The following is a 24,390-nucleotide window of genomic DNA, read 5'->3' as shown; positions in this document are numbered from 1 at the left end:
AACACTTAGTGACATTCCTACACCTGCCTTTTATTTTGAACGATGCATGTATATCCTTATGGAGAGTGTTCACTGGTAGTGGTATTAACATTAAGCATGTGATTAAGACCCCTTAAGTCTAAAGTGCTATTCCAGACATAATCGAGTTTACTGTGTTTATTTTGTATTTCTATCCTCATTTTTTGAGTAAAATAGAGAAATATAAAATCAAAATTTGGTGTATGTATGTTCAAAAAAATACAAGGATAAGGTGCAGTCATTGATCACTTAAGACACAGTAGTTGTAAAGAGAGGGACACACACATAAAGAATTTCATTATAGTAGGAAATGTTCACTAACAGAAGAAGGGGATACTGCTGTGGGTTCAGTGTCCTCTTCTTTCTAGAGGAAATGACACTTGGAGTGCGATAATGAGAGGACGAATTAGAAATCACCAGGCAAACAGAGGATTAAAAGCATTTTAGGAGGAAGGGATAGCATATATGAAAATGACATGAGGGGTGCCTGGGTGGCTCAGTCAGTTGAGTGTCCAACTCTTTTTTATTTTTTTTTAAAGATTTTTTATTTATTTATTTGAGAGAGAATGAGAGACAGAGAGCATGAGAGGGAGGAGGGTCAGAGGGAGAAGCAGACTCCCTGCCGAGCAGGGAGCCCGATGCGGGACTCGATCCCGGGACTCCAGGATCATGACCTGAGCCGAAGGCAGTCGCTTAACCAGCTGAGCCACCCAGGCGCCCCTGAGTGTCCAACTCTTGATTTCAGCTCAGTTCCTGATCTCAGGGTCATGAGTTCAGGCCCCACATTTATTAAAAAAAAAAAAAAAAAAAAGATTGTAAAAAAAATGACACAATAGGTTTTGGAACCTAGAAGGAATTTGGTATTGCCAGAGCTTAATGTGGTGGGAAGGAGTCATTGGAGTGACGGGCAGGGATGTTCATGGAGGGCCTTGTATCTGATGCTGAGATAGTGGGGAGCTATTGAAGGATTTTGATTGGGGTACATGATGTAGTAGAAACTGTACTTTAGAAAGATACACAATAGGGGCGCCTGGGTGGCTTAGTCATTAAGCGTCTGTCTTCGGCTCAGGTCATGATCCCAGGGTCCTGGGATCGAGCCCCGCATCGGGCTCCCTGCTCCGCGGAAAGCCTGCTTCTCCCTCTCCCACTCCCCCTGCTTGTGTTCCCTCTCTCCCTATTTCTCTCTCTGTCAAAAAATAAAATCTTAAAAAACAAAACAAAACACAAATGTGTTTAGAACTAGGAAATAGAAAGCTGTCAAGGACCCTAGAAGCACTTCTTTCCCCGTCTCTTTTCTCTTCTTCTATGTGTGCATCTTCTTTATTCTTCTCTCTCTGCTTAACAACTTTCTGTGCTACTCAGTTTATGTGATACAAGATGGCCCTGCCACAGTATCTCTCCTGCATTTAAAAGACCTGGTTAGGGGCACCTGGCTGGCTTAGTCAGTAGAGCATGTGACTCTTGATCTCAGTGTTGTAAGTTTGAGCCCCACATTGAGTGTAGAGATTACTTAGAAATAAACTCTTAAAAAATCGGGGCACCTGGGTGGCTCAGTCGGTTAAGCGTCTGCCTTCGGCTCAGGTCATGATCCCAGGGTGTCCTGGGATCGAGCCACACGTTGGGCTCCCTGCTCAGCGGGAAGCCTACTTCTCCCTCTCCCACTCCCTCTGCTTGTGTTCGGTTCTTTCGCTGTCTCTCTTTGTCAAATAAATAAATAAAATCTTTAACAAAAAAATCTTAAAAAATAAAATAAAGACCACGCTACACTGATACTGGTTGGCCCCAGGTTCAAATTACTAGGAGAGAGATGCTGGCCAAGGTTAAGGCAGGCAAAAATCCTTAGCCTTGTCAGTCAGTCAGTCAAGGTCAGGGACACAAACATGAATGCCAGGGCTGCAGCACTATAACCTTTAGATCGGAGTTGGATATTTTCAGGGAAGGAGAACTCTTGTTAGCTGGGCAGACACTGTAAAGCTTTCTGTAATAAAGTGAAAGAGTATAGCTAGGGTGAGGAAGTGGGAAGAGTACTACCAGAGTTCTGCCTCGATTGGCTGCTGGTGTTGTGATCTGAAGTGATATTTAGAAATGTTGATTTTTTAATCAGAGAAAGACAATTATCATATGATCTCACTGTTATGAGGAATTTGAGAAAGAAGACGGAGGATCATAGGGGAAGGGAGGGAAAAATGAAGCAAGACGAAACCAGAGGGGGAGACAAACCATAAGAGACTCTTAATCTCAGGAAACAAACTGAGGGTTGCTGGAGTGGAGCGGGGTGGGAGGGATGGGGTGGCTGGGTGATGGACATTGGGGAGGGGTATGTGCTATGGTGAGCGCTGTGAATTGTGTAAGACTGATGAATCACAGACCTGTACCCCTGAAACAAATAATACATTATATGTTAATTAAAATAAAGAAAGGAAGAAAGAAGGAAAAAAAGAAAGAAAAAGAAATGTTGATTTTTGAAGCATCTGTGGAACATCCAGATGGAGGTATCTAAAAGGAAGATATATATGTGGCCTTGGAGCTTTATGAGAGATAGGGGGTTAGCTGTATTGATTTGAGATCATGTATAAATACAGTATGGAAATGGATGAGATGACGTGGGGTGATGTTATAGAATGAGGACAGAAAAGACCATGGATAGAATGAGAGAGAGAATACCAGATTCTATTGGCAGGAGAGAAAGAAAGGTTTATATTGGATACAAAGAGAATAACCAGGAGAGCCAAAGTATCAAAAAACTAAGAAATTTAGAAGTGAGGGGTGGTCAGTGATGTTGTGTGCAGACAAAGTAAGCTACACATTGAAAAATGGCCTCTGGAATTAGCAGTCCAGGAGATCGTGAGTGTTATTGAGGGCATTATCAGTGAGAGCAGAGCCAGGGCAGTGAGTTACTGAGTGGGAAGTAGAGAAATCAAGACAGGTGTAGCCTACTCTTGAGCAGCTTGGATTACAGGGAAAAGAAAGATTTAAGAATGTTCACCAGCTTAGTGGTAAGATTTTATAGCAAAAGAGAAGTTGTAAAAAGTGGATATAATTGATGGAGCAAGATTTGTAAGCAGATGGAATTCCATACGTTGGAATATTATTCAGCCATAAAAAGGAACGAAGTACTGACACATGCTCCTACTGTATGAACCTCATAAATGTTATGCCAAGTGAAAGAAGCCAAACACAAAAGGTCACATTTGTGCGATTGCTTTTATATGATATACCCCAAATAGGCAAATCCATAGAGACAGAGAGCAGGTTGGTTGGTGGTTACCAACCAGGAGAGGCGGGGGGGGAGGGGTCAGAATGAGGGGAATGAGGAATGATTACTTAATGGGAATGGGGTGTTTTTCTGGGTTGGTGAAAAATTTGGAAACTGGAGAGAAGTGGTGTTTGCATAACATTGTGAATATACTAAATGCCACTGTATTGTACACATTAAAATGTCTTACTGTGTGTTACATAAATTTCACCTCAACTTAAAAGAATCTTGGTAGAGGAATTAAATTTTGAAACTGGAAGGAAGACCTCTTTAAGACCAAAGGTACAAATATGTGGGAATATAGGTGACTTCTAAGTGAGGTGGTAGGCTCAAGAGTTGAGATGTAGTAAGCCCTCTGGTCTTTGTTTTCTCAGGGAAGTTGGAAATGTGGCCAGGGTTGGGAATGATGAGTTCATAGAAAGTGGCCAGGTTTTAAAGTGGAGAGAAAGCTTACTTAGGTATAAGGATTGACAGTGTTCTCACTGGGAATCTTCCACATAGCAAAGAGCTCTCAATGTCATATCCTTTTTTGGGGGGGTGGGGGACGACCTTCTAAGCCATTGACTTCATTCTTCTTTTAAGAAGTCACACATCTGGGGCGCCTGGGTGGCTCAGTCCTTAAGCATCTGCCTTCGGCTCAGGTCATGATCCCCGGGTCCTGGGATCGAGCCCCGCGTTAGGCTTTGTGCTCGGCGGGAAGCCTGCTTCTCCCTCTCCCGCTCCCCCTGCTTATGTTCCCTCTCTCGCTGTGTCTCTGTCAAATAAATAAATAAAATCTTTTAAAAAAAAAGAAGTCGTCGTCTCACAGTCTTCATTGCCCAGGTATCAGTATTTGTTCCTACCAGACACAATTCTCAGTGCTCTCTCTCCTTGAATTTACAGAAGTTCTGCCAATCTCGAAAAACCTATTTCAAGCACCTACCAAGCTATCTTCCTTTATTTCTCTAAGTAGTCTGTTTAAATAACATTCTTTTCTTTCTTAAGCTTTTCTTTGTTTAGTCTTTTTTTAAACACTTAATTGGTATTTGTTGTCATGCTTAATGTCACTTAATCTCACAGATGTTATTTGGTGAAAACAGCCTCTAGTTTACCGGAATAAAGTCTTGCATTTTCTTTGTTGAGGTTTCCTGGTTCTGTAGTCAATTTCTAGGGCTATTCGGAAGGCTCACAGGTAGAGGAGATGATGTAGGAAGCTTGTGGTTTAGAGTGTTAATTACAAATATTGAAAATAAGGTTTACTTTTGAGACACCCCACCTTTAAAAAATAATAGCTTTGGGGCACCTGGGTGGCTCTGTCGGTTAATCGGCTGTCTTCGGCTCAGGTTATGATCCCAGGGTCCTGGGATCGAGCCCCATGTCAGGCTACCTGCTCTGCGGGGAGTCTGCTTCTCCTCCCTCTGCCTGCTGCTCTGCCTACTTGTGTTTGCTCTCTGTCTGTCAAATAAATAAATAAAATCTTAAAAAAAAAAAATAGCTTTATTGAGATGTAATTTATATGTCACAAAAACACATTTTATTTATTTTTATAAAAACACATTTTAAAGTGTGTAATTCAGGCCCTTTCCCTTTTACATGTACTTGTTTACCTTTAATTATAAGGCTCTGAAGTAAGCCCCCTTAAAATTGATATGCTTTTGAAAAGAAGTATGATTAACTCTTGAATTGTTTATTTCAAGATCACTCCAAGGAGCACAGGCTCTCTGACCTTTTAAACAGTTGTGTTCTAGCAATGCATCTTCCTACTTCTCTAGTTTCCTTTTATACATTCTAGGTTTTTTAGCTGAAAAATCAAAATGAAAGGAGAAAAAGAAAGTTTTGTTTCCCTAGATCTTTTTCTGTGATGATTTTGTTTTACTTAGAGTCTGCTCTCAAGAAAAATCTAATGATTATAGAAAAACTTAATGATTATAGAAATAAATCTGTCTTATATTCTTTTGGGTTATATTCCCTGTCTTCATAAGTAAATGGTGATGGCCTGACTTAGTTGAATTCAGGCAGCTTTTATGATTCGAACTGAGAATATTGGGTGTCTGCTTCAGGTTCCAATACATATGAAGAAGCAGCTGCTTATATTCAGTGCCAGTTTGAAGATCTGAACAGAAGAAAAGATACGAAGGAGATCTATACCCACTTCACCTGTGCCACAGACACCAAGAATGTGCAGTTTGTTTTTGATGCTGTTACAGATGTCATCATTAAAAACAACTTAAAGGAATGTGGACTTTACTGAAGAGGGTTGGATGTTAATAAAAGGTAAAACTTCAAGATAATTTAGTTCTAGTGCTGTAGTGATATCTCTTGACCTTGTAAACTTTTCTAATTAAGAATGTTCTTCTTTTCTAGTTATTACAGTGTGGAGTGTTGAGACCAGACTTCTTTTGCTGTCTCATTGGGCAGCCCCAAGCATGAACGGGACCAGGGAATGGCAGCAGCATGCAGAATCTTAGCACTCTTTAGCACAATCTTCTGTATTAGGGAACTCTTAATTGACACGAGATGCTAAAGTCAGACATTGGAATTGGAACAGCTGTAAAGTATGATTCGATCATCAAGACATCACTTGGATTTCATAATCTCAAACGTTTAGGGCCGATGTGAAGTTGAGGTGCTGCATTCCAGAACTTTAATATGTAGCTTACTCTTTTTTTCCTTCTTAACAAACCACCAGTAGTTCATTTTTAAAGTTTTTTTTTTTTTTCATCAGGAGAATAACATGACTAAATTTTATTTCTTTGCAAAAGAATCTTTATTAAAACACGATCTTAACTATGCACATGATGTGGCCAGATCATCTTGAAAATTTTCCTCTTAGTAAGAACTCTTTGTTTTTAACTTTTGGTATGGTCAGAACATAATACTTCCATAATTACTTAATTCTTCATGGTTATTGGGGCTATGATTATAGCTTTTTTGGGTGAAATTTATGTTACTCTCCTGTTCAAAGTACCATTATGGTTTCAAAATGGTAATGACATTGGAGAGTTCTGTAATAAGATTCTAGCTCTCTAACTTTTGTTTAAGCTTATGGTTTAAGGTTAACCTGGTTTATGCTGATTACCAAATTACTAGGGAAATGCTGATGTAGTATGTAAAGTTAGCTTCTTGGATACAGACACACCCAGGGCAGCTGTCGATTAGAAATGCAAATTGCTAAATTCCAAACAGAAACAGTGACTTTGCTGCTACAGATCTAAATTGACCCCTTTGGTTCTTGCTTGTTTGTCTCAGTCATAGGGAGTTCTGTAAAAGATGCCCCTTGTTTTCCATCTTCCATGGCCTTTTCTGTTGGGTAACATCTAAAGTGTATTAACAATGCATGCTTTTACTTTGTAAATGTGGTGCCAAATCCCTGTTTGCCATTGTTTTTATTGTAGCAATGTTAATTGTAGTAATCCTTAGTCAGTACCTTCTTTTGCCGAAACTATTGCATCTTGGGACTTTTTCCACTATGTTGTGTGTACAGATTTTAATCTGTTATAGTTGGCAGCAGTATTAAAATGGTGAGTAAAGAGTCCAGGTTTGTTCCTGTTTGTAACTAGACCTTTCTGGAAATATTTTCTTCTGTTTCTTTTTGTCCCTGCTGAATGTGCTTTGGCCTTTGTCTGAGAATGGGTTTAGGTAGAGGGTTCCCTGAAGGGCTAGTCTTTTGGTGTAATGGTATTGTTGAATCTTGGCCTGACTGAGGGTCTTATGTCCTATCTGTGTAAGTGACATGCAGTCATAATCCATTTTCCAGGTTTACATTTTGGTTTTGTGGAGAGCTTTATTCACCTCAGCCTGCAGTCCTTTTGTATAATGTACAGCAAATGTCCTTAAATACTGAATGGGCCTTTGGGGGAAGGCAAATGAAGAGAATGCATTTTGAGCATTCCAAATCAGCAGTTTGAGCAGCGCCTTTGGGGTCCAGTCTTTTTGGATTGGATTCTGTGTCATCTTTTGATGTAACCTTTTACTAGTTTAAAACAAAACAAAAAGGTTGGTGGTCATCAAAGCTGGTTCAGAAAGCAAGCCACAGCAGTTCAGTGCCTTTATTGGAATTTTTTTTCGTACTCTTTTTGGAAAAGTATAACTATGCAGATGGTATAACTGTTACTGTCTAAACAGTTTTTTATTTTTTAGGGTTGGGAAAACTGGATCTAAAAGAAAATGATCAGCTTCAATTGGTGATTAACTTATGCCCACATAAGTTGATAGTTCTTGTTCATTTTGAATATATCTTTTCCTTATTGTATTCTGTGATATAGGATCATCTGGAAATGAGAACTGGTGGAATATTGTTTTAACTGTAGTCTTTCTATAGTCAGGGCTAATGGGGTGGTATTGTTGATAATCCAAAATAACAAATAATCTAAGTAAGTTAATTATACTTGGAAATGCATTTTGTATTTTCATTTGAATACGTCTGTCTGTTAAGTTCATTTTTTAGCTTTTCTGTTAATGAAAAATAGTAGTTCTCCACTTTTCTGCCTTTATACCATTTACCTTTGTTCTATATTTACATGAAGATCACCCCCTACCCTACCATTCCATGTAACTTATTACTTAAATGCACATTTCTTGAGGACACAGGGACACAATTCAAGTCAGTGGTTTTCAAGTATGCCTTAAGTCAAAATCACCAGGATCCATCTCAGCAATTAACTCTTGGCCGGTGGGCTAGTGATCTATAATTTTAAAAAGGTGATTCTGATCATCAGCTTCGCAAACCCCTGTTGTATTTTGAAATAAAAGATCTTTTCTCATAGCAGAGCCAGAGTGCGGGGGTTAAACATCATGTGTATTAGCCTGGAGAAAAAGGATTGATATTTGTAATCAAAGAAACTAAAAGTTGCCTTGTATCTTTTCTGCAGAGAATGCTGGAGGTTTGTGATGGACCACATTTCAGTATTCATGTGGCCAGGCCTTGGACCATCTAAGAAACCAGCACATATAAGAAAATTAAATTTTAATGAATAAAGAACAGTAAATAGACCCTAGTAGGAAGGACTACAACAATAGCTTTATTTTGTTGACAGTCACATCTTCACCTGATTAAAACCTTGGGCTGTAAAAAAAATGCCATTCATTAGGCTCTATGTAAAGTGGAAGTATTCTCCTTAATGGCCATTCTTCCCCAACCATATAATTCAGACTTGCAAAAGATTTCACCTCCTGGCATGAAAATTCCAAGAAGTTTTACAGTTACTCAAAGTGAATCTTGGGATGACATTTCATCTAGGACGGTTTGAATTCTAAATCTCTAGTTCAGTGTGTCATTTTATTATTTCCAGTGATGGATTGTTCTTTTTTTAAAAGGTGCTGCATTCTAAGAATAGATGGACCAAATTTTAAAAACTATCTTCTTGCTTTGTTTCTTATTCTCTTACGTGTTCTATTGTGTTTTATTACATGCACATTATTTAGAGTATTTAAAAATAACTGCTGGTTCTTCTAATTCATTTGCCCACCTTATATTCTTATATCCTGGCCACTGTTCTCTGATTTGTAGCTGTGACTTTCTTTCGATATTGCTTACCTAGCCTGACTAGTTATTTCATGTATGTATACATTTGTTTAGCCTTCTGGAGCGTCCTGTTGCAGAACTGGTTGCTGTATTGGCAGTTACATATAAGGTAAAGTTAGTCTTTCCCTCCAATTAAAAACCTACCTTTGATTGATCTTTTCCCCCTTCCAGATGTTCAAAAAACCACAGTCCTCTACTCATTTAAACATACCTAAAACAACACTAATTTTCTTCACTCTTACTGCTTGTGAAATCCTTCATATCTTATACTGGCTTTAAGAACAAAGTTATTTCAGTTTCCCAGTACTGCCGGGTCATTTTTGTGTTCTTAAGGCTTCATAATAGAAGTCAGAGATCTGAACTGGATCAGCCACAGCTCTCCACATAGCTTTATGGCTGGCTGAGCACAAGAGCACACCAGGCTGCTTTGAGGCCTGAAATTGAAAGTTGGTCTTGCTGTCAACCATCCGGAAGTAAAAGATTTAGGTGAGGTGAGGCACTGGGGAACAAACTTTCTGGATGGTCAGGATCTTTGTTCCTTTACCTTTGTTTAGTTTTTAACCCCCCCCCCCCAATTTTCTCATAACTTGTATGAGTTACTTCTGCTAGGACTCCTGAACAAGTCAAGACAGGACAATTTTTTTCTGATACTATGTCAGGCTTACATACCTGGCTTGACTCAAGTCTTCTTAGGAATGAAAGATAATACAGAAGGTTATAATAGCAGTAGATACCTGAGGTGCATGATTAACATAGAGATTCCCTGGCTAAACTCTGCTAAATTGAGATGTTGCAGACAGGTCCTGAGAACATGTATTTTTAAATAAACTCCTGCGTGGTTCTGATGAAGCTAACCTGGGCCAACATTTGCGGACAACTGAATAGGACCTTATGTTAAAGATCAACAGAAATAGGGGTCCCTGGGTGGCTCAGTCACTTAAGCATCAGACTCTTGGTTTCGGCTCAGGTTATGGCCTCAGGGTTGAGAGATCAAGCCCCACTCAGAGACTGCTTGAGATTCTCTCTCCCTCCTTCCTTCCCTCTTTCCCTCCCCCTCCCAAAAAACAAACAAACAAATAAATAAATCTTTTTTTAAAAAGATCAACATAAATAGTAGACATATAACCTTAAAAGTCACTAGTAAATGATTGAGGTATTTTTTATTTGCCAATAAATATGAAGCACCTTTTGTACATGACTTAGAGTGCCTTTCACCAAAAAAAATTAGTAAGAGAACTGTTAGTCAAAGAACATTCCTACACTTTTGATACAGAGTATTTAGTTTTTATACAAAATTAAGACAAAACAAGAAACTTGGAGTTTCCAAACATTTGTTTCATTTGTGTTACTGCATTTATTCAGTGAAAATTGAAAGAAACATCAAAGATAAAATCCCATGATAGAGGTCTAGCTATATATATGTAATAACATGAATATTCATTTACAGTTGGTGGATAAAGAGCAAAGCTAGCTAGCTCTAAATTATAGACTGGAAAGTCTTTTTGAGACAAGGCTGGGGAAGGGGTAGGTAAGGGGAATGATTGTGGAGTCAAATAGAAAAGTCTTTGTATGCTTGCTGCTAATGTTTCCCTGAAATCTAGTGGGAATCAACAAGGTAGCAGAAATAATCCGGTATTAGTAAATACGCTGCTGGGATGCTCAAATGTATTAGCATCCAGATGTAAGATAACTTTGACAGGTGGAATATTAAATTCTGTAAAGTGTGGTTTATCTTTCTCCTATCCTCTACTACCCCCCCCACTCCTGCCCCCATATGCCTTATCATTATCCAAACATTTTTACCTAGAGGCTTGTTTAAATGTAAGTTTCCCAGCAGACCTAACAAATCACAAGAAATTAACTGTTCTTTTTAACTCTTCATTTTTGCTCATGGAGGATAAAGGTCCTGAGACCTCTCAGAATCTTATTGAGAGAGCTGTTTGTCACACCCAGTTCTGGTCTTTTCCCTGCTTCCAGCCACCTATGAAATCTTTCTCTTAAATCCTCATCTGTTACCTAAAGGTAGACTAAATTATTCCTTCCAGCTATGATGTACTATGGTTGTGATCCAATTGAAATAACATATTTAAAGTGCTTTGTAAATACTCTTTATAATACTCAAGATGATACTGTACTGCAGAACAAGTAATCTTTTAAGGCAATACCAACAAATGTATTCATTGCAGCCGGCTGTCTTCTCAGCATCACTTTTGCCACACTCATTTTGAACGCCTGAGATGAAGTTCAACTATAAATGGCTCTGAAATTTGTCAAGCCGGGTGAAAAGAAAGGTCTTTGCTGTGTTTTGTGTTTAAATCCAGTTCTTTATTTCTGTTCATACTAGTGCTTGCTTTTTCATGGCCAAAAGGCAGAAACTCTGCACTATGTCTGTTGGACCTCACAGGAATGTCTTCATGCTTTTACCTAGCAGGAACACCAGAGGCTGAGGCACACTTGCAGTCCCTGGGCCAACACTGAAGTCCTTCTGGAATCTGTGCTCCGGGGGCTGTGCCGGGTAGAGAGGGCAGTGGGAGGTAAGAGCTCTTCACCCTTCACCACCTTCTCCACCCAGCATGGCCAGCACACTTTGGTCTACGGCACATCTCCAATGATAGAGTGGGTTTTGAATGCTGTTATTTCTTACCTTGGGGATGGGGCTACCCTGATTTGGACTATATGGGGTATATGTAAGTGAACTTTTTATCACAGTAGGAACTGTTAAAGTAAATGTGTCTTTTATATTGCTTTTAAGACTGAGTTTTTGTGCTGCTTTTACCCACAGAACATAAAAGCACATTTCCAATTACATTGTATTTTTTCCACTATTTTTTTATTGTGGTAAACCATACATAACATAAACTTTACCATCTTACTCATTTTTAAGTACATAGTTCAGTGGTCTGAAGTACATTCACAGTGTGGCACAGCTATCACCACCATCCATCTCCAGAACTTTTTTCACCTTCCCAGACTGCAGCTCTGTACCCATTAAACACTAACTCCCCATTCCCCCTCCTCCCAGCCCTGGTAACTCACTGTACTTTGTCTTTATAAATTTGACTACTATGATACTTGATATAAGTGAAAAATCATACAATATTTGTCCTTTTGTGTTAATCCTAACTGTATTTTTGTAGAAAAAGAAAAGCAACTGTCATCAGATTCTCAAGAAGTGGAACCTAATTCACATTTGGCTTACTGTCATCAGTGTCCAGTGCACTGCAAGGGAATTGCATTCAGATCTCTGCCCTCTAAGGATATGAACAGAAAATTACACCTTCAACAAACAAACTTAAAGCTATTTATATTTTTGTTTTATGCTAAATTCACAGTCAAATTTGAGGCTGATTTGTATTCAGTTTGGAGAGGATACTGTTAAATATCTATGATTTAGGATGGCATAATTTAAAAATAACCAAAATTTGGTTGGGAATGGGAAGAGGTTAGGGAAATGAGAAAATTGACTTTGACTTTATAGTATATGGTGGGCTTTCAGTAGCATGGTGCATATATAGAACACTGGCTTGGGATTCAGAAGACCTGTTTTGGAGTTCTAGTTCTCCGACTTCCTAGCAGTTTGATCTTGATGAAGACATTCCACGTCTCTGGGCCTCAGTTTCTTATTTATAAATTGCTAGTGAATAGTCCAGTGCCTGGACTATTTTAAAATTCCTTCTAGTTTTATCATTTTAAGAATTAAGATTGCAGTTCATGAAAATAGGGTTGAACTGGTTCTGACCTACCTCGTTATAAAAAAGAATTTCTGATGATGCATAAGATTCAGCATTATAGTGTAAATTTAAAATGAAGCAAAAACAAAAGATAAAGATAACAGAGTGAGTAGAATACCAGAAGGTGAGACCCACTGGCTCTGTTTTCATGCTAGGACTAGAGGGGCTGGTTCTATATGAACATCTATAACCAAGAAGCCTGGGGTGGGCTGTCATAGTTTGGCCTATAGCCAATTCCTGCCTGGAGTCAAAGATCAAGGAAAAGATAATGAAAGAAGCAAACAATCTGGTACAATTTGTGGGGAGGTTGGGCTACCCTAATTGAAGATCGAATAAGTGAGATACATTAGATTTAGGGCCTGAATAGACAAGATCTTAGCCAAAGTGAGGATTCTTAACCTGGGGCTTCAGGGCTCCAAAGATAGAACTGTATTCCTAGTATGTTGGTTTCCCTTGTAATTCTCTGAATTTTATTTTATGCATTTTTAAATATTCTTAGAAGAGGTCCAGAGGTTTCATCAGACTGTTGGAGGGATCCGTGATACAAAAAAAAGAATCATAACCCCTGTATATTGAGTTAAACAAATAGGTTAGTGATAGTTGGAATATGCCATTTAGAATGTAGTCCCTGAACAGCTCCTGCATGCATGGAGTCTTGCCCAGGTTTTTCCTTTGGTGAAGTTTTTTAATCAGCAATAGAGTACTTTTCCTTATTTCTCTGGTAATTCTCTCAAGTTGATTTCTTTTCATGGAATCAGACTATTAAATGAATCCAATTTTAACAGCTGCAAATTTATTCTTCAATGTATTTCAAGCTCATATGGCTCTCTAGTATCAATATTGCTAGTAGCAGCCTAAGTGTGAATATGTGTTTCTGGCAAGGAGCAGATTTTCATTTTAATTGACACTTTCTTTTATATACTAAATCTTGGATGCCAAGAGCTTTCCTCACTAGTAGTTGTAAATGCTAAATCTGTACTTGACTTCACCACTTCCTGTCAGGATAAATGAAAGCTTCGTTTCCCCTCAGAGGAGTTCAAAGAAATCATTTACTTGTTGTCCTGTATGGGGAGATACTGTTTTCAGCCAGGCATCACATGGATTCAGCCGCAGAGATTTTTAGTGCCTAAAGCAAGATCAGCTGCCTTTTTTTGTTCTGAAACATGTAGCAGTTGAAATGGGAATTTTAGCTTTGCTTACCTACTCTAAATTCTGTGAGTGAGGGGCGCCTGGCTGGCTCAGTTGGTAGAGCATGCAGCTCTTGATCTCGGGGCTGTGAGTTCGAGCCCCACGTTGGGTGTAGAGATTGCTTAAATAAATACACTTAGAAAAAAAAAAATTCTGTGATTGAGAAGTGGTAGCAATGAAATCATTAATACTCTTAAGTGGGAGTGTGTTGAAGTCTTCCAAGTTTATTCAGAAAGTGTCTTGTATACCTGAGGGTGGGCACCTGGGAGGCTCAGTCGGTTAAGCGTCTGACTCTTGATCTCAACTCAGGTCTCGATCTCAGGGTTGTGAGTTCAAGCCCCACATTGGGCTCCACGCTGGGCATGGAGCCTACTTTAAAAAAAAAGTGTCTTTTATACCTGAGACAGTTACTTACAGAGAGATGGCAGTTGGGCGGCTTGCAGAGGGATAGTCTGTTTAATAAAGATGATCGGTTTTGGACGTGTACCTTAGAAACTTACATCTCCAATCCAGTGATTCAGATCTCTGAGCTAAGGTACAGAGAGTCTGTAAAAAATGGTGGTAGGTTTATTGAGGTCTTGTTTTTAATTGTTTATTTTGCAGAACGTAGGGAAGGTTTGCTGCTTTCCTTGGATAGTTCATCTAAAAATTTTGTCTTGAATTTCCTAAGTGGCTGCTTTTATATAGGATTTCTTTCTGTGACTCTAACCACACAGCTTTTATGCGCCTTCCCTTCAGTTTATGTTTGTGATCATTAGAATAACCCTGTGAAGTAGTAGTTATCTTTACAGATGAGTGACTCAAGGCTCAGAGAAATGAAATACTTATACCTTGTAGTAAGTTCAAGAACCAGTACTGGCACCTGGGTCTTCTGACTCCTGGCCTTGTGCTCTTTAAACTGCACTAGCTATCCCACTTTGAAAAGAACATACGGGACACAGTTGCGATCATGTATAAGTCCATCTCTAAAGGAGAATGGATTCACTCTTCATGCCATGGTATATTGATCTATGCTTTTCTGCTTGAAATTAGCCAGATTCCAAGCCTGGTTATGGGATGTGTACTTGAAGAGTGGTAAGAATTAAAAGAGCCCACATTCCTTGAGATTTTCTTTGATGATAATATCTGTAACTGCATCAAATACAAATTTGACATTCTGCGTGTCTGTAGCACAGGTCATGTGACTGTAGATTTCTTTGACATCTTTTCGCATGTTGAGGTCAAGGAATTGACTCTTGATGTAATTCCCTGCATCTTCATAAGAGTTGTTTCCTGGTTTCCCAGAAAAAATAGTGAAGAAGTGGGATAAATGAACCCTTCTTAGCTGCTCACTTACTTTTTACGTGACCAATTTGATCCTCAAAGTGTGTTGGACAGCTGCAGTTGGGGGCCTGTTTTTAGAGGGAGGGTCCTCTCCTTTATTGTACTCCAGTGTTTATCACTTGAGTTGAACAACGAAATTGAGGAGCGGGATCTCTGTGTCTCCACCCTTGATTTCTGTTAGGTATCATTTGAACAGTCAGTGGCTCTCCTGCATCTAACATCTGTTCTGTTCCAGGGACATCTGAATTTAAACCTATGACTGAATACCCAAGTTTCTCAGATTAGACATCCAAGTATCAGTTGGACATCACAAAGCTCATAAGAGTAACTGAGTATTAAAGGGATAAGGGATCATCAAACCCAGCAAAGCAAAGGAGTTACACTTAGTACTCCTTAAAGACAGGTTCCTTCGTGTCTCCTTGGTATAGGAAACGAGGCAATCACCAGTCATTACCAAGAAATCATTACCCTTGTCTCCAGCCCTTGACACTTACCGTCATACTCTGGAAAACAAATGCTGAGATGGACTTTCTTGATTTTGTCCTCAAAGAGGTCCTTCTTGTTGAGAAAGAGGACAATGGAAGTAGCCGCAAAGAACTTGTGGTTACATATGCTGTTGAAGAGGTGCAATGACTCATGCATACGATTCTAGTAGGAGGAAACACCATCAGAGATTTCAGATTGAGCTGATGGGGTATTGTCTACTTCCTGTTCTTGTTCCCCTTGGAGAGACTAGTGCTCCGAATGTAAGAGGAACAGCTTATCTCCTATTTTGGTGTGGTGGGATAGAGCCCAAGAGCTACAGCTGCCCTTCTAATCTTCGTTCTGTCATAGCTGTGTGACTTGGGGCAGATTACTGAGCTTTTCTGAGTTTCCATTTCCCTATCTCATAGGGTTATTACAGAAGTTTGATGGGATCATGTATGTAGGGTCCATGATAGTGGCTGGCGTATAGGTGTACAATAAATGTTATGCTGATCTTAGGCTGCCAGGGCACTGCGAGGAACTTCGATGCCCGTAAGTGCTGCTGATACACGGTTGAAACTAAGCCTGAGTTATGTGCCCGTTTGTGTCTCCAGGATGATTTTTTTTTCCAGGATGACTTTGCTAGGCTTCTGTTACAGAGTCCTGGATCTCAGTTTGGGTGGGAACATAATAGGGATTATTGCCTTGGTGTCAAAGGGTGAGGGCTAGAGAATTTCTCAGTGCCACACCACAAGCACTTCTGCTTTCTTTCCTCCTCTGATTGCCACTCTGAGTGAGTGAGAAGTGGTGCTATGTATCTGCAGAATCTAGATGTTGCCAGTTCCCCAGACCAGTTTTCAGGGAGCGGGCCTTTAGGATTTGAAGTATGCTGTTAGCTGACTTGGGCTGAATCTTTTCATCTAATGAAGAAAGAAAACAAATCTACTTTTTGTGGCCCTTTGTCATTGCTAATACTCCTGCAGAACCCCTTAAAACCTCATAGACTTCAAGGTTAAAGATGGAAGAGATCTTGAAAATGAATTTGCATAGAAGATACAGAGCTCTCATGTGAACTTAAACTACTAAGAAGGGAGAAGAACTGGAGCAAGGGATGGGAGTGTAGGAGCTTTGTCTGATATCAGTAAGCTGTGGGCCTCCATTAGCATTTTCCATGCGGTGATATCCTCTGTCTCAAACTCCAAAGGTAACTGGCTGGGCTGACCCTGGGCCTGCAGAGCTCCTGTTAAACTCTGCAGGCTCAAGAGACTCACCCTCAGGTAGTCTTCCACCTGCCAATTTAAGTGGCATGTGAGAAACCTCATTTGCCAGTCTCTCCTTAGTCCTGTTGACAGTACATATTTAGGCTTCCAAGTGAGGTTAGTAGTCCAGCCCCTCTATCATGTTGCACAGAGATACACATCATACATTGTTTTTCTGCTCTATCATTTTCACCTCCTATCCTTTATTTCCATAGGCAGCCTGGGAAAGTCCAAAGTGTAACTCCTGTGCTTTACAAACCCAATTGTGATCCCTTGTCTCTTTAATACTCAATTCCTCTTGTGAGCTATGTGATATCCAAGTGCTTCTTGGATGTCTGATCTGAGACCAAGCTCACTCCCAGTAAATCTGGAGCTCTAAAGTGCTAACCTGGAGCCTGTAAAAGAGGAGGTTTTTCTAGAATTATTTTCCAGAGATGTTGATTTGGCTGTTAGAGGACTGCTTGGCTGTCTTGAAATCACCCAAGTTGAAGAGTTGGTGACACAAAGCTTAGAGGAAGGGTCACAGGGCAACTATCAAAGCTCTTGGTGCAAAGGCCACTTACCACTTCGTCATCCTCCACTAGCACCATGTCATAGGCACTGAGGGCCGCACAGAAAATGATGCAGGTGACTCCCTCAAAGCAGTGGATCCACTTCTTTCTCTCCGATCTTTGCCCTCCCACATCAAACATCCTGAGGGAAAAAAACAGCACATGCACTTGGTGTTTACCCCAGAGAGGTGGCCGCTTTGGGCCCAGTTGGCAGTGAGGTGGGTAAGGGGGAGAAATAGGGTAGTCATTCAGATGGGACTTTAGTGAAGCATGCCCTTGCCCTTTTTTGGTATCTGAGGTGTACTCAGGGAACCATGTGTGTATATGTGGTGCCCCAGGGAACCGTGTACTCACCTGAAGTTCAAGTCTTTGACTGAAAACTTGGTCTCAATGATGCCTGTGGTTTTGACTCTGGATCGAAGCACATCTTGCTCATTAGGGAGGTAGTCAGGGGCTGTAATCCGGTCTAATTGGTTTAGGTAGCTAGAAAAAAAAGCTTGGAATTGACATTAAACTTTCCATAGCCAAGGCCAAGAAAGGTAAAGGGTCTTACCCAAAGTTCTACAACTAATTGGTGATAGAACCAGGACTAGAATCCATATTGTTAAACCTAGGGTTCTTTCCTTCAAACCCTCATGTGCCCTTAAAAAAGGGAGTGTGGGATGGGTTGAGAGGCATGCCCAGTTGAGGTAGGGGTTCCGTCCCATTTAAATCAAGTCAGATAACTTTTCCTTAAGGTTTGCCTGACTGCAAGGTTTTCTAGACCCTTCAGTGAGATTTGGTGGTTTAAACGGGTGCCAAAAGTTACATCAAGACGCAGGAGTAGACTATAAGAGACTTCAGAGACATTAAGAGATGTGAGTCGGTGCATTGCATGGGACCTTATTTATATTCTGAATCAAGTTGGGGAGCAAACATTTGAGATAACTGAGGAAACTTAAATGAGCACTGGCTTGGATATTTGATGACATTAAGGAATTATTATTTAGGTGTGACAATTAGATTATTCCTTTTTTTTTTTAAAGAGCCTTTTTTTTTTTTAGATGTAATGATAGAATATGTGGGACTCCCTTTAAAATAATCCAGTAGGAGATGGAGGTACAATGAAACAAGAGTGGCTGTGAGGTAACAGTTGAAGCCAGGTGATTCACTATATTATTCTGGTTTTGTATATGTTTGACAGTTATTATAAAACATTTAAAAAGACAGGAGGAAGGCAGATATGAAATGAGATGACAGAAGAAGGGAAGGAAAATTAACAAGTACTTACTGTCCGCCGGGCATTTGCACATTGAAATTCTCATTTAACCTCATACACCTTCCAAGTTTCATATCCCATATTACAGATGAAGGAAAAATTCAGAAGAGTTAAATGACTGGGTCCAAGGTCAAGAGACATTGTGGTATACTGTAAAAAGCCTTCAACTTTGTAGTCAAATAGACCTGGATTCAAATCCAGCCTTTGCCATTTATCTATATGACTTTGGGTAAGTTAATTAACTTCTGAACCTCACTTTTTCATCCATAAATGGGACTAATACAAAGTGCTCTGTACCTCAAAGGCTTACTGTGCAGATCAAATGAGACGGTATACGTCATGTACCCGGCAGTGCCTGGGCCTTGGTGAGTCAGTGCTCGCGGATGGTAAATGAGAACTATGTTACAGAACTAGGTGACAGAACAGGGATTAAATCCAGGTCTGTCTGACTGCAAAGTTCATGCCCATCCATGATAGATTGCATGCCATTAGAGGTATGATTGATGTGTACCTTATCATTTTGGAACCAGCTTTGAAAGTTGGTTCTTTTTAATCCCTGACCAACTTCCTTTGGTTTGCCCTGGAAGTTTCAGTGTCCCATGCCTGGCACTCCGACATAAGATGCTATTTATGGGTGAAGGAGGCATTCACTTCTGGTTAGTGGCCTAAGTAGAGCCTCGGTGACATTAATGTTACCCGCTAGAAAATTCCACCCTGGAAAGGCCATCGTGAATAAAGTGCTTCCTGGGAGAGCATGTGGCAGAACTGCAGGTGTGTCTTCACGTTCATGGTTTGAAAGGAGAGGCTATGTGTATGAATTGATGAAGAGGACAGCGGTCTGAGGGCTACTAAACAGAGGACGTTTGTTTTGAATTCGGGGGATCTTCAGGTCTCTAGGCTGCAGTGAGCAGGTGTAAAGCAATAAGAGAGTGGTGACAACTATGGTGGCACTGTATCTAAGGGCATCACATCCAAAGCATAGTAGAACACTGCTCAAGTCTGAACGAAACAAGTATCCATGCTGAATTCAGTCCTTGGGACTCCAGCTTTCAGTGCTTGAAATTTTAGGCTGGGTGTGATTTCTCCTGGAAATCCTGGTTGCTTACGCCTCATCCCACCCCTTCCCCAATCAGAGTCTTACTAAGATGCCGAATCATTGAGCTGGTACTCTGCAGCTCGGTCGAAGCAGGCTTGCACCCCACCATCCTTCCACAACTTCCTGATGACCTCCACCAGCTCGGGAGGCATGGTGCCCTCCTCAGTGGAGTCAGCCAGGTGGTTGAGCTGTCGCCCAGTATCCTGTAAGGCAGAGACCTGGCTGAGAACTGCACAGGAGTAATGGCTTTGCAGGAGGCTCCTGGGAATACTGCTGAAAGGAAAGCATTTTGCATTGCTACCAAAGCCCAAGATGGAGACAGCGTCCAGTGAAGATGCTAAGAAAACACCGATTAATTTTGAGTGTGCTTCGGAGATACAGAGGGTGGCAATTTATCCACTTCCTGGGATGCCGAGGGGAAAACAGGTTCTAGGGGGCATCCTCTGTGGTGTTTCTATCTTCCAGCCTTCATCCAAGAGGGTACCGCCACAAAATGTGGGTCGTCTGCCACAGGGAAGTTGGAAGTTTAAAGACCAGACTGACCATGAAATAGACAACATGGGAGACAGGAAACCATCACCTTTGTTCTTTCAATGATTCAAATCTTGGAAAAGGCCAATACTGGAACGAGGGGTTTAGCTTATAAAAGCTCCATGGCCAGGGCAAGGAGCCCAAGGAGAACAATTTAAATGGTAAAATAAGACAAAAAGGCAGAGGAAGCTGAGAGCAGATTTTTGTAATTTATTTTAAAGGTAGGGATTGCATACTTCTCCAGGACTGAAGTAAAAAGACTGGAAGCTCAGTAGGTGGGATTTAGTTACACGAAACTCTTTTGACTCGTGTTTCCTCATAGCTTGTTGGCTGCTGTTTCTTCCCATTAGCCTTTCCTCCCACCCATAACCACATACTGTTAACTACTCACCGCACAGCTTGGTTCAGCATAGTCAATACCTAGTGTGGACATGGCCCGGATGATAGCCAGGATGGACTGCAGCACATTCCCATAGATGATGGACTTATACTCCAGGCATTCCTCTGGTGTATAGCCATCCTGATGGATGATCCTGTGAGGAGTAGACACCCAGTCCTCAGTTGGACCTGAGTAACCAGACCTAAGGGATTGGGAATCTGGAAGGATTTAAAGGGTCATAAGAACCCAGTCTCTATGCCTGTTGCTGTCCCAAAGTGGAGAGTGAGGGGGAAAAGGGCATGCAGATGAGGGGCATTGGGAATCAGGTTCTTTATATCCTTTACATCTGGGTTCCTTGGGCCCGAGGAGCCCTTCATCCTCCATGCCTCTGTTGGCTCTGCTGACTTCTTCACCCTACCTCAGTCCTCTGGGGCTTTACTCCTACTCACTTCATCTGTTTGACGATAGTGCTCTTCCCTGACTCTCCAGCACCTGCAGGGAGAAATGCTTATGCTTCAGATTTCTGCCAGTTTTCCCCAACCCTCCGGTAGATGGCCTGTGGGAAGTCCAAGCTAGGACTTGCTTGGGAGCCTTGTTAGGGGAGAACACATAGGGATGATTGCTGCCCTCAATTTCTGCCGGCCATTCAGTGGGATTTAGAGCAGAATTTTTCATCCTCTGCACTGCTGACGTTTTGGGCTGGAGGGTTCTTTTTTTGTGGGGGGCTGTCCTGTGCATGGTAAGGTGTTTAGCAGCGTTCCCGGGCACTACCCACTAGAGGCCAATAGCACTCTTCTCTTTCACTGTGACAACTAAAAATGACTCTAGACATTTCCCAGTGTCCGGGGGAGGTGGAGGGAGTGATGGCAAAATCTCATTGAGCACCACTGATAGATTCAGGGGAATTCCTTTAACACATTTCTCCTCTGCCTGTATTTACTCAGGAGAGTGTTCTAGGGGCAGGATTGCAGAGAGCTGGATAACTTCACTAAAATACCGTTTTTTCATCATCTTGCTTTTTCCTTTATTGGCTAAAATGTCCTACTATCCTCTCATTGGCACTCCGCTCCCCCTCCATATCCCCTTCAACCCTCTCCCCCAGTCTGCATGGCCCTGATATATTAACCCCCTCCCACTTAACGCTGCGCCTGTTCCCTCTAAGCTGCTTATCCTGAATGTGGAAGAAAGCCTCTTAGGCTTAAAAGAGCTCTCAGTGGCCTTGCCATCTCTTTCCCCCTTCTGTAGCTTCTTGGTCTCCTTGCTTCCAGCCGTATGCTCACAGATCAGCTGGGGAAGAGGAGGTGCCATGGCCTGGGGCTGCAGTTTCCAGGCTCTGCCTGGGCTTCAAAATAACCCAGCCAGCCAACGTGCCGCTGCATGGACGCCGCCTACTCCAACTAGCTTACCTCCGTACTGTTGGGAGGTTTTTCCCCTCAGCCAGGTGTCCCAAACTCTTCCATTGTCTTGGTTCTGTTTACAGCTGTGACCAGTTTCTCTGACTGACCAACAGAAGTGCTTTTCTTTTTTCAGCACAGACCTGTGATCTGCTTAGAAGCTCATCAAGGTGATAAACCTCCCATCTGGCAGGGGCTCTCAAGGCAGCTACTGAACAGAAAGCCAGGAAAGGACTGCCGTAGATAAAGACTCTGTTCCTCCTCCCTCAGGGCTCCCTAGTTCTAAAATTTGTACAAATTGTGTACTGGAAGCAAGGAGAAGGAACCGGTTTACTTGGCAAGCACCAGTGGGTCTGTCCCTGGGACTACATGGCACTGATTATATGGTAGGACTTCTGAGTCCACTGTCCTCTCCCGAGTCCTTGACTCAGAGCTCTCTGACTGCAGATTGGGTAACTGTCTGCAAGCCTGGGGTTCACCCTGTTTGCCAAGCTGTGAGGTATTAGGTTTGGTTAGATCTGGAGATGGATGGCTCTGTCCCGGCCCTTGCACAATCCTGGTTCAAGGAAGAGCAGAACAATTCTAGGGTAGCTTTGGTATTCTGCATCTCCTTGGGGTGGCTACGCTCAGCCCTAGAGCCCTGATCCCCTAGCCTGAGACCGGCTGGGGAGAAGAAAAATGACCTGCCGTCCCTCCTCCCCATGGGGTGGGCTAGAACCCACCTACCATCCAGGATAAGCAGGAAGGAGCAGTACCTTCTCTGGCTCATCTTCCCATCTCACTCACCCAGCAATAGCAGCTTGACTGTCTTGGCTTCCTTGTCAGCATCCTCCTGCAGCTTCTTTTCTAGCTCCTTGGACCTCTTGGCCAGTTCTTTGTCTTCAGCACTGGCTCCACTCCCCATCTTTCTGCTGTCTCCTCCTTGGCTGCTTCTTCCGGCCCTTAAGCTTCTTCTCTAGAGTTTCCTATGTGAGATGGAAAATAAGGAAAAAGTAAATTGGGATTGAGTATCCGTTTCGTTGTAGTCCTCCTAAAAAGCTGGTCTGTAGGGGGCTCGGTGAGGGAGCAAGTTCTAGGTTCTTATACCCTGCCTGTCTTTGCCGAGACTCCCTACCCAGCTGGAGATCTACTTAGTCTAGGGATTGTAGCCTTTATAGCTAGCAATGTGACGGGTCAAAGCCAATTAAGAGCTCAATATGACAAAGGGCAAAGACTTGTGTTTCTGTAACTAGGAAAATGATCTGCGGGATTCTGACACAAGAGGATAGGATGCGGGTACTGAAGCTGTCTGGAATGAGATCATGGCTGCCCCATCCTTTTGAGGGGCTGATCCCCTAAAAGTCTCTTCCTTCCCTGGATTCACTTGCATCTTAGTGCTAGAGATTAGAGGCATAAATGCAGGAAGCTCTGCCCATCCTGAGGCTCCAGATTGTACAGTCTTGGTTTTAAGGGCTTCAAGGCATCAAAGCACCCTCTCCATCATAGCAGGCTGGTCCTGGCAAGGAGTTTTTGTTCAGGGTGGTGCCCTTCCTGGAAAGATGAGAAATGTTTCCTCCAGCTCCTCCAGTGGCTGCTGCACCAGGAAGCTCTCAGCATCGTTCCTTTATGTTGGCTCATCTCATCATGTGTGCTTCTGTTAATAGCACTTATCACTTCATATTGTACTTCACGTTACACATGGGTTTCCCCCGGGCTGAATTCCTTCCGCTGGAGCTCAGAGACCAATGTGATTCATCTTTGAATCCTTCAGACCTTGTGGTTTATTAGTGGACCCTCAGTAAAGGTTTGGTGACTGAATGAAGGAAGGAAAAAGGGTATGTGTAGACAGAAGGGGGCTGCTTCCCCTCAACCCACTAAAGCCACCTGAGGCCCAGCTTCACATGGTGAGTGAACTTCCGCTGGTACTTACAGAGTGGGGGTCTGCTGCCTCATATAGCAAACTGCTTCCTTGGGAAATTATTGGACTCTAGCCTCTAGCTTTGCAAAGGTTGGTATGGCCCTCCCTCTGGCCTTCATCCCTGCTGCCCCTTCCTGGGGAGAAATGCTAGAGTGCAGTCCAGTAGTTGCCTCTCAGACCTATCAAAGACTCTCTCCACTGGTCATATTTCCTTATGCCAGTTATTTCAGTTTAATTAAATGAGTTGCTGGTGGAGCCTCCCCAGGAGAACATACTTCAGCATTTTGCGACCCAGAATGTGGCACAAGGCCTAGCACCGTTCACCTGGGAGCTTCTTAGAAAAGTAGGATCTCAGGCCCTAATCTAGACCTTCTGATCCAGAACCTGCATTGTAACAGAATTGCAGGTGACTCTAAGGATGTTAAAATTTGGGAAGTGCTGCCCTAGAAAGTATTAGGGAACTGTTTTTTCCTCAGACCTGCCTAATTATGAGGATCACCTGAGATGCTGGTTTCTGTGTGTCATCAAATCTTAAGATATC

At 41.8% G+C, this 24,390-nt stretch overlaps 2 protein-coding genes across 2 annotated transcripts in view; one reads left to right on the top strand and one right to left on the bottom strand.

Moving 5' to 3' along the window:
• GNAI3 (G protein subunit alpha i3) overlaps window positions 1-7,652 on the top strand; it is a 47,358-nt gene extending 39,706 nt beyond the window's left edge. Inside the window, exons 8-9 of the mRNA XM_032421993.1 lie at window positions 5,314-5,527; window positions 5,618-7,652. Coding sequence (XP_032277884.1) covers window positions 5,314-5,504 — 191 coding nt within the window. The 3' untranslated portion in view covers window positions 5,505-5,527; window positions 5,618-7,652. The remainder of the gene's footprint in view (window positions 1-5,313; window positions 5,528-5,617) is intronic.
• A 6,208-nt stretch (window positions 7,653-13,860) lies between these two features.
• Window positions 13,861-24,390, bottom strand: GNAT2 (G protein subunit alpha transducin 2). Its single transcript, XM_032421985.1, has 8 exons — window positions 22,739-24,390; window positions 21,008-21,050; window positions 20,571-20,712; window positions 19,694-19,851; window positions 17,649-17,777; window positions 17,307-17,436; window positions 15,514-15,667; window positions 13,861-14,968 (listed from the first exon to the last, which is right to left on the bottom strand). The coding sequence occupies exons 1-8, from the start codon at window positions 22,854-22,856 to the stop codon at window positions 14,778-14,780; spliced, it is 1,065 nt and encodes a 354-aa protein (XP_032277876.1). The 5' UTR covers window positions 22,857-24,390; the 3' UTR covers window positions 13,861-14,777.

This window comes from Phoca vitulina, unplaced genomic scaffold, assembly GCF_004348235.1.
Source record: "Phoca vitulina isolate PV1807 unplaced genomic scaffold, GSC_HSeal_1.0 scaffold2, whole genome shotgun sequence".
NCBI lineage: Eukaryota > Metazoa > Chordata > Mammalia > Carnivora > Phocidae > Phoca > Phoca vitulina.
The sequence above is the reverse complement of the archived record's forward strand: the minus strand, read 5'-3'. Positions and strand labels throughout refer to the sequence as shown.

Excerpts from the sequence above, each read along its gene's own strand:
- GNAT2 (XM_032421985.1), bottom strand. The coding sequence starts at position 22,856 with ATGGGGAGTGGAGCCAGTGCTGAAGACAAAGAACTGGCCAAGAGGTCC. Across the intron at positions 15,668-17,306 it reads TAGTGGAGGATGACGAAGTG|AATCGTATGCATGAGTCATT; the intron begins GTAAGTGGCCTT and ends TCCTCCTACTAG. Across the intron at positions 14,969-15,513 it reads TTGTTTTCCAGAGTATGACG|GAAACAACTCTTATGAAGAT; the intron begins GTAAGTGTCAAG and ends CTGGGAAACCAG.